We start from the raw sequence: 16,897 nt of genomic DNA, 5'->3' as shown, positions 1-16,897 counted from the left end.
TTTTGTTTGCTGTTGTAGTAAACAGTAAACAGAAGAAGGAGACAGATATCCATGGAAGCAGTTTTCTATCTTTAGATAGGATAAGGACTTTAAACTAAGTGCTTGAATAAATCGAAATGCTTGCATATATATATTAGGTATGCCTATAAAGTACACACTGTAGCAGCAGGCCTTCATGTGTCGTGTGCACCGACCCCCCCTACTGTTAATATAGGGAACAGCAGAAGAGCTGTCACTTAAAGTTGAAGGAGAGAAAGAAGCTGGGGATAATAATGGGCCGGTGATTGTCAAATTAAATGATACATAAAAATAAAAAACTGTGACAGACTTGAGACATGACAGACAGGAATATTCTTACACACAGCTATTTTCGGGGGAAGAGTAACGCACTAGAGATTAACTATTATTCACCCATATTTCACATTTGCCAATTAAGCTGAGTTCTACGACTCTCTATTAATCAAGCGTGTCCTTGTTGTCTCCCTGCCATGCTTTTCCCGGTGCAACAGCAACGAGGAGCCTTCTTATGCCGACTACTATCCCATCATCCCTGGCGACGTGATGTCTGCTAAAGAGCTCCTAGTTGGCAAGTTCCCTCGCCACAGGACATGGTACGGTGGAAACTGCCAATACGTGGCCTACCTACATTAACATGGCAACAGGCCCCTGCTTTTAGAGATGATCATTTAGGCTAAAAAACTAAATAAGTCTTACACGCCATCCAGACATATAGTGCATGTACTGTACAGTGTAGTCTGGTGGTTTTCAACCAGTGGTCCGTGGACCACCATTGGTCCTTGAGGGGGTTCCAGGTGGTCCCCAGCTAAAAGATGGAGTTGGTAACCAAATGGACCCTTATAGATCTTTAACTATTGAGAGTGTATGATTAATCCAACTGAACCCTTACAGTCTATTTGGTTTCAATTTATGCTCTCAAGTGTAAAAGTATTGTTAAACATCTGCATTACTTAATTTGTAAGAAGTTTACACAATTACAGAATGTAGAAAAATTGTTATTTTGATCAACGTTTGCCCGTTACTTCTCCTATGGTACTAACATCAATACACCATGGAATTGTGGACAAAATATTATCCAATGATAACAAAATATTCAAAGTTTTTGGTCTGAGAGGCTAAATGTCAACAAATGGTGGTCCGCGGCTCCTATGCCAAATGGACCACCTTGATGTGAACCACCTTAATGTGAAAGGGCTTGAAAACCACTACTGTAGTGCATGATTTGGACGAGGTGATTAAATGTCATTTTCAAGGGGTTGGATTCAAGGTTCATAAATATAAAATATCCATCTTAGAGAGACATCACGTGATTTTACATTAATATAGAACACTGATCCACAAAAAAAGGAAAGTGTAATTCCATATTTCCACTGACACTCATAATGGATGCATCAATAATGCATTGAGGCATCAATGATGCATCATCAATACATCATTGAGAAATGTACACCACGGTATTATTGAACCCACCACTCTCTACATTCAAATCTCTTTAATACTCATAGTCAAAATGACATCACTGGAATGCTTCTTTTGAAGATTAATGGAGTTTTAATTATGATGTACAGTAGAAACATTGCAACTACAAAGTTATTCATAATCATATTACAATATTAAATCTTCTTAATGAATATGTTTTGCTTTGGATCATGTCCTTGAATTGGCATGTCTTCTTCTCCTCTTTATACTCTACATCAGTGGTTTTCAACCAGTGGTCCGGGGACCACCAGTGGTCCTTGCGGGGGTTCCAGGTGGTCCCTAGCTAAACGATGGAGAGTTGGTAACCAAATAAACTCTTATAATGTTCTCAAGAGTTAAAATATGGGTTAACATCTTCATTACTTAATTTAGTGTAGTTTAGTTTATTAGCACATCATAAAACATGTAACAATACTTATACATGGGAACAAAATACAGTGTGAGGAAAGGAAGAAGCCATCAGTCTTATTTGGAATCCTTCCCTTATTGGAAAAGTTCATAAATTAACAGATTTAAAAGTTCAGAACATTACAATAGAATACAACAAAAGGAGCAGCTGTGCAATAAAGAAATAAAAACACAGACACTGCACAAAAGGAACAAAAAACTAGATAGAAAGAAAAAAAGAACATTAAGAAAGATAACACATCAGTAAACTAAATCATGTTGACTACCGTAAGGAAGAAATAAGATATAGCTTTAGATGTTTTTTGAATACTGGCAAGGATATTGATGACTTCAGTAAAGCATCTAGACAGTTCCACAAATGAGGGCCTCTAAATTTGATAAATGATTGATGTTTTGAAGTACGACAAAAAGGTAAATCAAAATCATCCCTTTGGGTAGGAGTGAATGTCAGAAGTTAACTGAAAAGAATTATGAAAAGAAGAGGGAATGTTCTTGTTTGCATTCTTTTTTTATTTAAACATAAAAATAATTCTACACAATTATATACGTAGAAGAATTGATATTTTTGATTGTTTACCTTTTATCTCTCCTGGCACCACATCAATACAGCATGGATGGAATTGTGGGCAAAAGTTTTGGGTCTGAGGGGCATAATCTCATCAAATGGTGGTCCGTGGCTCAAATTCCCAATAAATGATGGACCCTTGAGAAGGGTTGAAGACCACTGCTCTACATTAGAAATTGTGTGCATGCTGGCATTGTGCCGTCTCATTTCAAATGCAGGACTCTAGTCTACTCCTGAGGACAACCTTCCTGAATGAGGAACATTTATCATAGCCTGGAAACCGGACCAATAGAGGGTATGCACGTCCCCTGGGACCCGCCCCCCTAATCTAGACTGAGTGGCAAAACATTGAGCAGCATGGAGCATTGGAGTTTGGAAGTGCTAGTTGCAAATCACTCAACGGCCCTGCATACCATCTGTTTCTAATTTGCACATAATGCAGGAGGCAGCAGGATGTTGTGTTGTAGAAAACGAGTGCTTCCAAACTCTGACACTTGGAAAAATAAAAACCTGCACAGAATGTCTTGACAGAAAGTAGCTCATAACATGCCTATGGTGGATTTTTATGAAACAAAAACTTTGTTTTTGAAAAAGATATTTAGATTTTTATTATCGCGAGAACAATGGCTTCCACTTTAAAATTGCAACTTTTCAGGAATAGAAAGCCTGCAGTTTCTGCAGGCTTTCTATATCAACGCACCGCGATGCGACGCGTTGTGAGCTTGTAGATCGGCGATTTTCAAACATTTTGTACTTTCACTTTTGGTACTTTAAGTATATTTTGATGCTTAATACTTTCATACTTTTACTCAAGTACATTTTGAATTCTGGACATTTACTTGGCCACTCAGAGAGATTCTAGACTACTATCTACGCAGTGAGACAGGGTGTCTGCCACCCCAGACCAGTGGTCTGAAGAAGGGAGAGTGAACAAGTGGATAATTGGGAAATGGTGAGACAACTAACACAAACACACACAAATTACCAGCTGTCAGCCATCTGCTTTGCCAAGGACATTAATTGACATCCTGCCTAAATGCATGAAAAAGTTGAAAATATGCTTTCTAGAGGAAAAGAAAGGAGCCAAGAAAAAGGACAGAAAGTGGTAAAACCATGAAATGTGATGTGTGATCACAGACAAGTCACATCCATTGCAAGGACACTCCAAAAGTCACCAAAGTTTGGAACAATTCTTGGTTACCTGTCATACAAGACAAGATATGATAACATAAAACTTGCACCTTGCTTCAATTTGCCACAATGTACTGAACCTTCATCACAAAAACATCAGCAAGGCCTCCAGTAAGACTCCCTAAATCGGGAGATAAGGGACCGTCAGGTCGCATGTAAAGATCGGCCTGATAGTGGCGCTAAATGGGACAGATCCATGTTGATGACATGACTCTAGACATACTGTGTACCGCTTTGCGTGATTTTAGGGAAAAATCTGTTGGAGCAATGTCCAAAAAATGGGTTTTGCAAGAATCGGCCTCATGGTGGCGCTAGAAGAGGGCCATGTGAGAAATGAGGGGTGGAGGTAGGCTACAATTAGACAATAAACAACAAACAATGTTGTATAATTAAACATATCGTTACTGTCAGGCAGGAACCTTCTATCTCCAAGTTTCAAATTTGTATGTTTTTCTTTTTGCTGCTTCATCATTATACAAGACTGTCGCACAAAACTAGTGAAAATAGCAGATCTACAAGCATCTACAAGCCAGCACCTGTAGATTGTCTATTTTCACTAGTTTAAATCGTTTTTAAAATGTTTTGGACATACAAGGTTTCCACCCGACAACGACAATATAAAGTCTTAATATGGAAGGAGTGGCAATTAATGCCCGGCTTTGGAAGAGACGACATCATCAACCTAAAAATAAATCCCAGACTCCTGGAGGGATTTTAGGTCACAGTGAACAGGGAAGCCAGGGGCAGCGTGATGTCTGGCCCATGATTTACTTACCCCCGCCATCCCTCGTCCCCATGCAGTCAACTTGCTCCTGTCTGGGTCACATTTGATCTGTCTCTGGCTTTGGTAGCAGTGACAGGCTCTTTACTGCTCTTTTTCTTTTCTTTTTCTTTTTTTACTTTAGCCAGGATGACTTTGATCTGATCCTTGAGTCAGAGAAGGGATTTAACATCCCTGGCATATGCAGATATCCTCATCCTCTCCCTAAATATAGCTGGCGCTGAATTTATATATCCCCCAGTGGCGTCAGTTCAGAAAAAGCTAAGGTATGGCAACATGACTGGTGTCTTGCATGCGCGCGAAGGCACGTGTGCAAGACACCAGTCATGTTGCCATACCTTAGCAACAGGCATGATGAATTTATTTTAAGAAGTACATTTAATTTTTTCCCGCTGTAGCCAAGGTATGGCAGCTGCCATACCTTGCCATACCCAGTTTACGACTCTGATACCCCCCCCCCCCCCCCCCCCCGACACACACCCCAGCTAGTTCAAACTGAGGAAGGAAGCATGGAACCCAGTAGCTGCCGGCATTCGATGGAAGGACGGACGTTGCAGAGAGCACTGAAGGAGAGGATGAGGAACACAAGGGAACGGATTTGTCAGCGCAGAGTGATAAAGAGCGGCGGTGGGGTGGGGGTCGGGGGTCTTAGAGGGTGAAATCACCACCTCGCCAAAGACAAAGCGCTGTTGACAGTAATGAGACTCAGCTGCGCCTGCATGCCCAACTTTGGCGGCTTGGCATCTCATTAAGTGCCCTCAGAGCCCTCTCAAATATAACCCCCCACCCACACTACCCACCACCCACCACCACCACCCACACATGCACAGAGCAGTCTTGGTGTCCTTACTGTATATAGTGCTAATTCGACAGGCGCTGCAGCACCTTGCAGATATCTCCCCCACCTGCACAGCAAAATCCTTCGAAAAGGTCAATTTTCACACTCTGCATCACTGAGGATTTTACTGTGTGGTAATCCCCGTACCTCCAGCGCTAATGAGGTCGTGCTCCCTCTGAAGCATAACTTACATCACAAAACTCTCACACCGTCTCCGTTAGAGGGGTGAAGACATTTTGGGAGGGTGGCCAGGAAAGTGGGGAGTCTGAAGGATGAGAGAGAGGGTGGAGGTTTGAGGGATTAAGAAGAACCCTCTCACACAGAATGGTGTTGAGATCCCTGGAAGACATGAGATTGAGTGGTAGTATGGGGACTTTTGCTGTCTTCTGAACCAAAAGAAATCACACCCAGTGTGAAGAGAGCAGTGAGCCTTTTATGAGTTCATTTCATTAAGCTTCCCATGAAGCTTGGTCAATGGGCCATGTATGGGACATATATACGTGGGTGGGTGACGTGACGTAACGTTTTCGCTGTCCTCGGTGTCAAACATGTATAAATAAAAAATATATTTGTCAAAAACCTTCTGAATATTGTGCAGGACATTAAGCTTTATGTGAACTTACTCAAGATTAAAACATTTCATTCCTCATTTCTTCAGAATTTTCAAACAAACATGGCAAAACTCATATGGTGTGACTGTCCTGACCTTGTTTCTCAAAGTGGGAACTTGAATAAAACTAAGAAAAAGAATTGCTAAAAATCATTTGAAAATGAATTTAGGCTAAAAAAATGTCTATTTGTGAGCCTATATCTTTTCAAAGTCAAAGCATAATGTTTTCAGTCATTTCTGATCAAAAACATTTTGTCCCCCAAACCAAAATCATTTGGTGTGACACTAGTTTGGACAAATTAAACAGGCAATTATTTGGACACCTATTGGCTAGAGAGGTCCTTCTTCTGTAAGGCTATTCAGCACTCCCAGCACAACTGCAAGACAGGTGTCTGAGGTGAGTTATGATTTTAACATTTTCATGAAATGCCATCTTGTTGAAACTTTGACAAACTCACCACTTTGGATGTCTGTTGGTGTGACACCTTTTCATTAAAAAAAGCTTAAGTTATTTGAAGTTTTGGTCATATTTCCATGTAGATCTAGGTTGCTTTGTTATAGCTAGCATGCTGTTAGCATGCTAATGTGTACATAGTAGCCTCAAGGTAAACCTAAATGCAGAAAACGTAATATGGTGTGACACTTAATCATAATGGTGTGACATGTCTGCTTGTCACGCCATATGACTTGATTGTCACACCATATGATTTATACTGTATTTAACTACAGATATAACAATAAATAACAAAGTTCCATGTTTCTTTTGTACATTTAAACATTTGTTTTAAACATTTTTACATAAAATGTAATTTAGCTTCATTCAGTGATACTTCAAATTCATCAGACAGAGCAGAAACCCCTTCACAGAAACCTTAACATATTGTTTCAATCTAAACAATATTTTCTCTTTGTCTTAAACTATACATTCCATTTTCTTTTGTCAGCTGGAAAATGACAAGTGCTGAGAGAACGAGAAAGTACAGGGAGAAACTAAACAATGACCCAGCAAGGAGAGAGGAGCCAAAGGGGCGAGACTGCATTTTCTACGAAGAGCAGGAGGTTGTCTGTGGCATAGCAGAACCGCAACAAGGCAGCCGGTTTGCTACCCTCACCAGATACGACTGGCTGATGTACAATACAGTCTAAATGTATAATCTAATCTGATCTAATACTTTTGTACTTTCACTCACTGGACTGGACAGTGGACAGTGTTAAGGTAGGACCCGAGACAAAACTAGCGAAAATAGCTGATCTACAAGCTCTCAACACGTTGTGCTGCGAGAGCTTGTAGATCAGCTATTTTCGGAGTTGCGCAACCCAGCACTCTTTAGCTAGTGGAGATGTGGTGTAATGTCATGATTCCTAATTACATTTGTTCAACACAAAATGCTGTGTTCAAGTTCAGGAGACTTCGGAAAAAAGCAATTTACCTGAATGCTGAGTTCTGTTTCCACTAATTGGTGTTAATAAAATGTTGCCTTGGCTCCAAGTGTGGCTATGCGCCTTATTGTCTCTTTAGGATCCTTCTGCCGTGGGCCGGCAGAAGACTTAGGTGTGCGTAGCATTCCTGTGCACATCCTCATCATCCATCTACTACTACAATTCTTTCTTATCCCATGTTAAAGCCCTACAATAATATCCTGTTCAGAAATATTAAGGCCATGTTATCCTGGGTAATTGTTTAATCAATCAGTAAAGTTCAGTACTCACTAATAGGTAGGTTAAAACACAGTTTGCTTTGACACATGAAGATATGATCATACGGTGTGACACTAAATCATTTGGTGTGACATTCCAAATAGTGAAAAATCATACCTTTATTAATGATTAAACCAACAAAAAAATGTGTATGGATTACATAGAGAATATTATCAGGAAGAGTCACAAATATTTGTGTAATTTTAGAGAAAGTTTTGACAGAATACATTTAAAATATGTTGTAAGATCATGAACATGGGCCTCACACAGTGTCGATTATGAAAAAAATATACAGATATAATTAATTTTCAAAAAACTATAGTGGATCACTGGTTAGTTATGATAAAGGACTTTGATAAAGTGAGTAACTTAAGAAAGATGTACTCCATTTTCATTTTATGAACAATTATTTTCATGTCACACCATATGACGATTTTAGGCACAAGTACAACAAACTGCTGAATAAAGTCTGATTCCAATAAAATATCTAAAAACAAAATGTATTTCCATAAGGTTGAGAGTGAGTAGAACAAAAGTAAATAACTTTTATGCCTGCAATTTAAAGTTTTTTTAAAAACACATTTTTTGGGGCGTCACGTCACTGACCCACATACATACATACATGCATACATACATACATACATACCGGTACATACATACATAGGGGTGCTATATCGAACCGAATATCAAATACCGAACCAAATGAACCTGTACCGAACCGAATGACCCTGTACCAAATCCACAACCATACCACTCCAGATCCACATTCCCCTGGCACCCCTTAGGGGTCCGCAGAGGCCACTTAGAGAACCACTATCCTAGAGGTTGAGTACCATATTGTTCAAAGTTTATATGTTACTCATTTATAAATCAAGGACATTTCTGTTTATTTTTTGTATCGAAAAAGTATCGAACCGTGACACCAAAATATCGAACCAAACCAAACCGTACATTTTGTAAACCGTTGCACTCTTAATACATACATACATACATACATACATTGCTGGACTATAAGCCGCGGCTTTTTTCCCATGTTTTTAACCCTGCGGCTTATACAACGGTGCGGCTATATAGATTTTTACAGCCAGCCAGTTAGTTAGTTTTACAATGGTCTTTAACAAGGATTTATATATACCGTATTGGCCCAAATATAGGACAATATTTTATTCTAATAAACATATCCTCAAAATAGGGAGTCGTCCTATAATTGGGGCTTAGACTTTTCACCGGGGAGATACGTTATGTATCTTTCAGGACCTTTCCCTGCTCTCTCACAGCACAGCCCCCGCGAGCTCCTACGGTAATTACCGTACACTACATGATTGATGCGCAGCGAACTTTGGACCTCGGCTCATTTCACCTCCCGTTTGGCAAAGTCGGATGGCTTTGGCATTGGACTTACCGGGCCGCGTGCGTGTGCGTTGTTCTCGCGAACATCGGCGTGGATGACGGGCGCACATGTGATCGTTAGCGTGGAAGTTTAATCCCAACAGCAACTGAATAGCCTAGCCCTAGGCTATAACGCTGGCTGCAATGCTTCCTGTTTACTATGGACCGTCGCATCTGAATGATGAAACGGGCCGCAAAGCTTGATGGGAAATGTAGTGTTTGTTATTGGGCTTTTCACAGTCTGAATTGTGAATGTTGTTTTTGAATAGAAGTTGACTTTGATGGTTAATGCGATACAATACAGCAGAATGTTATCTCTGTATAAGCTTTTCTATAATAATTTTACAATAATAACGTTTTTCTTTATAAATAACATAATATAATATAATATATAATATTTTGTCTGTCAAAATGATAATTGAAAAATAGGGGTCGTCTTATAATCAGAGTCGTACTAAATTCGGGCTAATACGGTAGATTTTTACAGCTAACGGCCACAAGGAGCGCTCTAGCGGGAAGCAGGAAGGACAACTGCGGCTTATAGTCAGGTGCGGCTGATATACAGTATGTAAACATTTATTTTTGTTCTAAATTTAGCTGGTGCGGCTTATATTCAGGCGCGGCTTATAGTCCAGCAATTACTGTACATACATACATACATACATACATACATACATACATAGTCCTACATACATACATACAGACAAAGCCAGATGTTGAAGCACTTAGTACCGCTACATATTCACGTACAGTATATATCAGTGTGTGCTTGCAATGTACAGTAGGTCTACTCTATACATTTGACTCCTTACTGTGATGTTTGAGTCACATAACCCCACCTCGCTCTCTGTTTCATTTCATTTTCTCTCTGTTTTCCATGCATATACCTTTCCTCCACCTGCACTTCCTCCTTTCACGGAGAGTCTTATTATGCAAATGACGACGCTCGCTCACGCATGCTGGGCTCTTTTGTGTATGGTCAGCCGCTCCTCACACCGTGAAATGATATTAAAAATTACCACGTGGAGCAGTAAGTAAGCCATAACACTCTCAGACACACACAGACTGGAAAAGACCCACCCAGGGGCTAACATGCAGGGCGTGCGTGCGTGCGCACGCACGTGTGTGACATTTTTCGGGTTTTATCCGGTTTTGGGTGCTTTTTATTTCAATTTCGGGTGTTTATTCCCCACACAACAGTCTAACAAGGAGCTGCAGTTAGCTGTAGGCCTATAGTTACTATTTATTTAGCATGCAGCGAAACACACACACACACACACACACACACACACACACACACACACACACACACACACACACACACACACACACACACACACACACTACAAAAGAGATAAGGTTTTACAGGTGTGTTTTTTTTATTATTATCTAGAAACAATACTCCACAGGTTAGGTAGCCTATTATGCGCCAGTATGAATAAGATAGTGAACTTAATGAAATAATGAATTAGACTAAACACTGTCAAAACGAGTGAGAGAGAGAGAGAAAGACACAAGCTTGCGTTCAATTTAGGATAATCAAGGTAGAGATGCAGTGCTACATGGATTTCTACACGGAGGGTAGGCCTAATTCATCTATGTAGGCTACTGTCCTGCAAATGTTTGCGGTGGAGAGAAAATGCATAGGCCTAATTGACAAAATAACATTTTTTATGAAAAAGCTAGGGTGTTGCCAAGGCAACACGCTGGAGGCCCAAATGACGCCCCTGTGTGTGTGTGTGTGTGTGTGTGTGTGTGTGTGTGTGTGTGTGTGTGTGTGTGTGTGTGTGTGTGTGTGTGTGTGTGTGTGTGTGTGTGTGTGTGTGTGTGTGTGTGTGTATTGCCCTCTCCAGACCATGAATGCAGTTTACTATGGTGAAAGAAATGCAAATGCCCTCTTTCCATGCCATACCTGAAGGCAGCATTCAAGAGAATTGCCTTGTCCAAACTCTCCTGAACTTGAATGCAGCATCTTAGGTTGAAAGAATTGCCCTCTCTGTGTAGAAATCCATGAATGCCGTACACCACATCTCCAGTATTGACTTGATTAGCCTATGCTTAGTTCAGTGTGAAAAGCCTCTCTAACATTCTCTGCGCGTCCCTGGCTGTTTGTGTAGTTGACTAAATTACCACATGAATTTGTGGGACCATTCATGCTATACTATTTATAGTAGCCTTCAAAGCATGGATAAATATTTGTAAATACACTCTCTGTTGTGCATGCGTGTGTGTGCGTGTACACCATGCAGGGACGTGCTGGGCCCCTGAATCAGCCCGGGAAAAAGAGTTGGAGAGGCCCTCATTGCGCGCTATAGAGAGAGATCTCTCTCTATAGCGCTGCTGCTACTCAAAGATTTGCCATTTCAGATCATGACAAGTGACAAGCCAGTGGGCCAATTACTGTACATGAGTTATATTTCGTAGTTGTCGGGTGGAAACCGTTTGTTTTGTATTTATCATTTTAAAAATGATTTAAACTAGTGAAAACAGCCGATCTACAAGCACACAACGCCTTGCGGTGCGAGGCGTTGTGTGCTTGTATATCGGCTGTTTTCACTACTTTTGTGCAACAGACTTATATGATGAAGCAGGGCTTTGCTTTGCGAAAAAATTAATACATTTGAAACTTGGAGATACAAGGTTTCTGCCCGACAGTGACGATTTACTTTGTTGGCCGCCCAGCCCCCAAAATGGAACGAAGGCCAACATTTAATTTTTAATTTTTTCCTAGTGGCCGGCCTGGACCGGCCGGGAATGAACCGGCCGTTCGGGAGTTGTCCCGCTTTTCCCAATGGCCAGCACGTCCCTGGTGTACACTGACTGGCCACCATGTGTTGGTTTCCGATTGAAAAAGTCTCTGATCCAATAAAAGTGAATCTAGATAAATCTCCATGACAACTGGCCTGATCAAAGGCGTATCAGGGACCAGGACACAGCGGGGCTTTGAACTGTCCCTACCTGAAGAGGTCCACTAGAGACTGATGTCAGCGTTTGACACATAGAAAGTACTGCTGCTGCATGTTAACACCGTGGCGGGAATCAACAATGGCAGCCGCCTTTTGATATTCCAGTCACCAAAGACCAAACTGGGCCTTAGGCAGTCTGCATGTGAAAGTGAGTGCCGATCATTTTGGAAAAGTATAAGCTGACATAATAGGTCAGTGGTTCTCTCAAACTTTTTCATGTCAAGGACCCCCAAATTGAAACGTATTTGCCCATGGACCCTCATTTGAAATGATTTTGCGACAGTGACCCCCATACAATGTTTATGTTGTTAAAATGGTTTCAAGAATTCTCCCAATTCTGTCAAGACCTTTTTTGAAAATAGCCGTTCCACAGGCTAAAATAAAAAGCTCTAAAGTTCTCCTGCAAACCACTGTACCCTGCAGGACCATCATGACAGTGTGCTGAATGTTGTTGGGTAATGGGCCAGTCTCTAAATGGTCTGATGGTTGTTGTTTACTCACATGTCAAAATGTCTGTCTCTTCTCCCTCTCCCTCTGTGTCCCCTTTTCTAATGGAGTCCAGTGTTGGCCTAGAAAAATAATAGTAACATATTTATTTATTACAGTATTTTTCCCACTAAGTGTGCTTATACTTCGCTGGCATCCTTCAAAACTGCCCTGAAAACTCACCTTTCAGGAGGCCAGAGACGGAGGTAGTTATCACTTCTCCCATAGACAAGCGAGAAGTGAGCATCCCCCCCCCCTTACCTTAGCCCCACCCCCTTGTTTCTCCTATCCTGTACATATAGTGTTTTTATAACTGCGATATTATTGAATGTTTTCTTTGCTTGCTATTTGTTATATCCATGAATTGAATACCAAGGACTTCCAACTTAAAAGGACTTATTTGGGATGTTCCTTTTAGGCAGGGTGTTTAACTGTACTGTACTACATTTTATTGTATTGACTGTACTGTTCTCCATTTTTGTCTAATAAAATAATCAATCAATCAATCAATACTTTTTCTGCCCCATTTGAAATCAAATAAACAGTGCTTTCATAATACTGTATAGATAGAAAGATATATAGATATATACAGTAGTTAGACAGACAGACAGACAGACAGACAGACAGACAGACAGACAGACAGACAGACAGACAGACAGACAGACAGACAGACAGTGAATTTCAGAAATGTATAACAATGCATGTTTCATTGTCCTTGCATCATGCCCTTTTATGCTTAAAGCTTAAAAATATTAGAAAATAAGAAACGTCTAAAAATGCAATATTTTTGTTTTGATCTACCAGGGAGGTGCTGAAAGACACGCTGCCGGCTGATGATGACTACTACAGAGACAAGTGGACCATGTTTGGGAATGAATGTGAGAAAGTGGAGCTAGAAGTCATCAGGAATCAGCATATTATTCGCACCCGCGTTGATCGCGTGGCCCTACGCAAACAGGTAAGGAGTCTGGTTGCATTTGTGAACGTCTTAAACCAGGGGTCTTCAACAGGGGGTCCGGGACCCCTACTACAGGGGGTCCTCCAAATCTTTGTGAGATAGAAACTTGTTTTTTTCCTCCCTTTTTTTATATTCACCACTTGAAGCCTAGTGTCCATCCATAATTAACTTTTGCTAAAAATAGCAGATCTACTGATATGGCAATTTCTAAGTACTTTTCCAATAAGCTATACTGACGTCATCTGTGTTACTTTCCATGGGTGGGGTTTTCAGATTATTACTTCCTTATGCACACGCCTGTCTGGTCCAACACATAGCAATGGCCCACTATGGGACGAGCAGGTTTCACTCACCTTTGTATGGGCCCTGACCATAGCTGATGACACACTCATTCAGCCTGAAGTGACCAGACCAATCTTGTTTGGTCAGTTTGGGATACTGTAGACTCTGGACTTTAACCTCCAGTTATCTTGAGACCAGCTACGGCCGAGATCAACCTCTCATCCCTGGCTGTATACTTAATAAATCTCGGAAAGACAGTTCTTGGTTTGAATCTCAGTACGTTTCTAGTGTATATGTTGAAAATAGTCACTACACTACAAGATCACAAAGCCTTTCAATGCGAGGCATTGTGAGCTTGTAGATCGGCTATTTTTGGCAAAGAGGTTTGGTGTAGAGGGGAAAAGAGCAGACTAAGTACAGAGTGAAAGGTCAAGTTTATTAAGTATTGACAGTTCAAATGCAAATGGTTAAATATTTGAAAACACAAATTGACATGAATCCAAAATACAATGATGATTGTGCTGTCAAACGATAACACTATATAGAATCTATGAAAAAGTCTCTCTCTCAGCTAAGGGGTCCTTGGCCTGAAAATATTGAAGACCCCTGTCTTAAACAAACACCCAAGTTTGAGGTTTCAGTTGGATCTTCTGCTGTTGTTTTATGTCATTATTCTTTAAAAAAAAAACTCTCTGTTAAACATTTTGTTTCACTCCTTTTTCTGTAATTCTGTGTCTGTTATTGCATTCTAATGCAGTTTTGTTCGGCATGTGTATTATTGTCTTCTTTGTTTTGAGTGCTGTTTCTATTGAGCCGCTCAAAGATAGCAGATCAAGCTAGCTTGATCTTTGAAAAATGTCTTTCAAATCCTTCTTCTAAATGAGTGGTTCTCGCAAACTTTTTCATGTCAAGGACCCCCAAAATTACATATATTTGGCCACAGACCCCCATCTCAAAATATATTGTTCCAGGGACCCCCAGAGGCAGAGATTTGAGTTACAAAAGTTTGCTTTGAAATATATACCGGTATATTCAAAAAAGAAATCACGATTTAAAAAAGAAAAAACAACAAGCTCGGCAGCACTCTGTGCCGCGCTGTGAGCTTGTATATCTGCTATTTTTCAATAGCTAAAATATTAATTAATTACAGGTCTGTCATTCAAGTTACGTATCTATTTCTCTGCATTGTTTTCTGCGTTGTTTGTAACCTTTCTAACCTTTTGTGTAAGTTTTGTTCTTTGTCCTTTTTTTTGCGTGTGTCCTCTGTATATAAAGCACTTTGTAACCCAGTTTTGAGAGGTGCTATATAAATAAATGTATATTATTATTATTAATATATTCATGGGCATGTTGTCCTTGTTCCAGGCAGAGCGGAAGGCAACCGTCCACCTCCAGTACTTAGAGGACCTGAGCAGGAAGGCCCCGGACTTCATCATCCCACTGAGGGCACACGCCGTCTGGGAGGGCATGGCGGTCAAGCTCTCCTGCACCGTCCAGGGCTGCCCGCCCCCCAAGGTCACCTGGTGAGAGCCTCTCCTTTCAGTCAGGGGGCGTCACAAGGGGGTAGGAAAGTGGGACTGAGTTACTGGGACCCAAGGAAGGTGGAGGGGCCCTAATAACTTCATCTATTGAAAAATAGCAGATATACAAGCTCACAGCGCGGCACCGAGTGCCGCGCTGCGAGCTTGTAGATCTGCTATTTTTGAAAAGTTGTGAAAATGTGTGAAAGTCTTTGAATATATGTATTTTTTTAAGCGAACATTTCTAACTCAAATTTTGCTTCTGGGGGTCCCTGGAACTAAATATTTTGAGATTGGGGTCCGTGGCCAAATACATATCATCTTGGGAGTCCTTGACATAGGTTTCTTGCACACATTTTCACGATTTTTCAAAAATAGCAGATCTACAAGCTCGCTGTGAGCTTGTATATCTCCTATTTTTCAATAGTTAACATTCATGGGGGGCCCGCAGTGAATCCTTGTACCCAGTGCCCAGAATTTGGTGTGACGCCCCTGCTTCCAGTGACCTGCAAACCAAACCTCTTATCTGTCAACAACACTTTCAGAGAATGACATTTTAATCACGTGCACCTTTAATAGGTTATAACGTTTTCATGACTGATGCGGAGCTCATCTATTATTCAGCAGAGTTGTATTTTATTAATTCACGAGCTCATTAGTGGAGGTATACTGTAGAATAACGTTGCAACCGTGACCATTGTAACTATTTTAAACTAAGGCTATGGCTGCATTTCCTCCCGGTCCCGATCCCTGGAGTTGGGATGTGCGTATTAAAGTGAAATTAACCGTTCTCCCTCCAGGCAATGTTTCTAAATGCTGACCGTGATACCAGGGCTGCTGAGAGACTAGCTGATGAAAAGAATATATGTTCTGTATTCATGAACCCAAGCCGAGATACAGATAACCTGCGGCTCGTGGGTTTTAACCGTTCCAGATGGGACCTGTCGAGCCCAATGAGCTCCACAGATAGCTGCCCTCCACAATACGCAACCTCAAAACGGAATGCCAGATCAAAGACACCCCCCCCCCCCCCACACACACACACACACCCCACTCCACCGCAGTAATAGACCCTACCGAATTAACTGTTGATTAATGAAATATGTGCATAGGTAATGTCTGGGCAGGAGCACTATGGAACCCCCAAGCATGTAATAATATAGCCTCGCGTAGCCAGGCTTTACTCATCTGCGAAGAGAAAAGCCTGGTGACAATATAAGGCAGAAAGCGTTCAACTTCCGCCGTGAGAATTTCACCGGAAGACTGCAACGCATGACGTAACTTCCGTTAAACGCAGGACTTCCGCCACTTCCGCTAGAACCAACCGGGAAGGCATATTGTCTGCAGGGTGATAATAATATAAGTCTTCTGCTTTTGCTTTAATACAAGGGTCTTCAACAGGGGGTCCGGGTCCTCCAAATCTTTGTGTGGTAGAAGCTTTTTTCTTTTTTTATATTAACCACTTGAACCCTAGTGTCCTTATTCTGAGAACTTAAGCCAAAAATAGCAGATCTACAAGCGCACAAGGCCGGCGTTGTGAGCTTGTAGATCTGCTATTTTTGGCAAAGAGCTTTGGTGTAGAGGGGAAAAAGAGATGACTAATTACAGAGTGAAAGTTCAAGTTCACAAAGTATTGACAAGTGGTTGAATATCTGAAAACACAAATTGACCTGAATCCAAAATACACTGATGATTGTGCTGTCAAACA

The 16,897-nt window shown here is 41.0% G+C and overlaps 1 protein-coding gene across 1 annotated transcript in view; it reads left to right on the top strand.

The window, feature by feature from the left end:
• Positions 1-16,897, top strand: part of myom3 (myomesin 3) — a gene marked incomplete at its 5' end in the record, with an annotated part of 95,148 nt that overhangs the window by 8,117 nt on the left and 70,134 nt on the right. The window contains 3 exon segments of the mRNA XM_080741357.1: positions 510-611; positions 13,234-13,387; positions 15,035-15,192. Of these exon segments, the coding sequence (XP_080597483.1) occupies positions 510-611; positions 13,234-13,387; positions 15,035-15,192 (414 nt within the window).

This window comes from Nannobrachium achirus, assembly GCF_963921795.1.
Source record: "Nannobrachium achirus genome assembly, chromosome: 2".
Lineage (NCBI taxonomy): Eukaryota > Metazoa > Chordata > Actinopteri > Myctophiformes > Myctophidae > Nannobrachium > Nannobrachium achirus.
The sequence above is the reverse complement of the archived record's forward strand: the minus strand, read 5'-3'. Positions and strand labels throughout refer to the sequence as shown.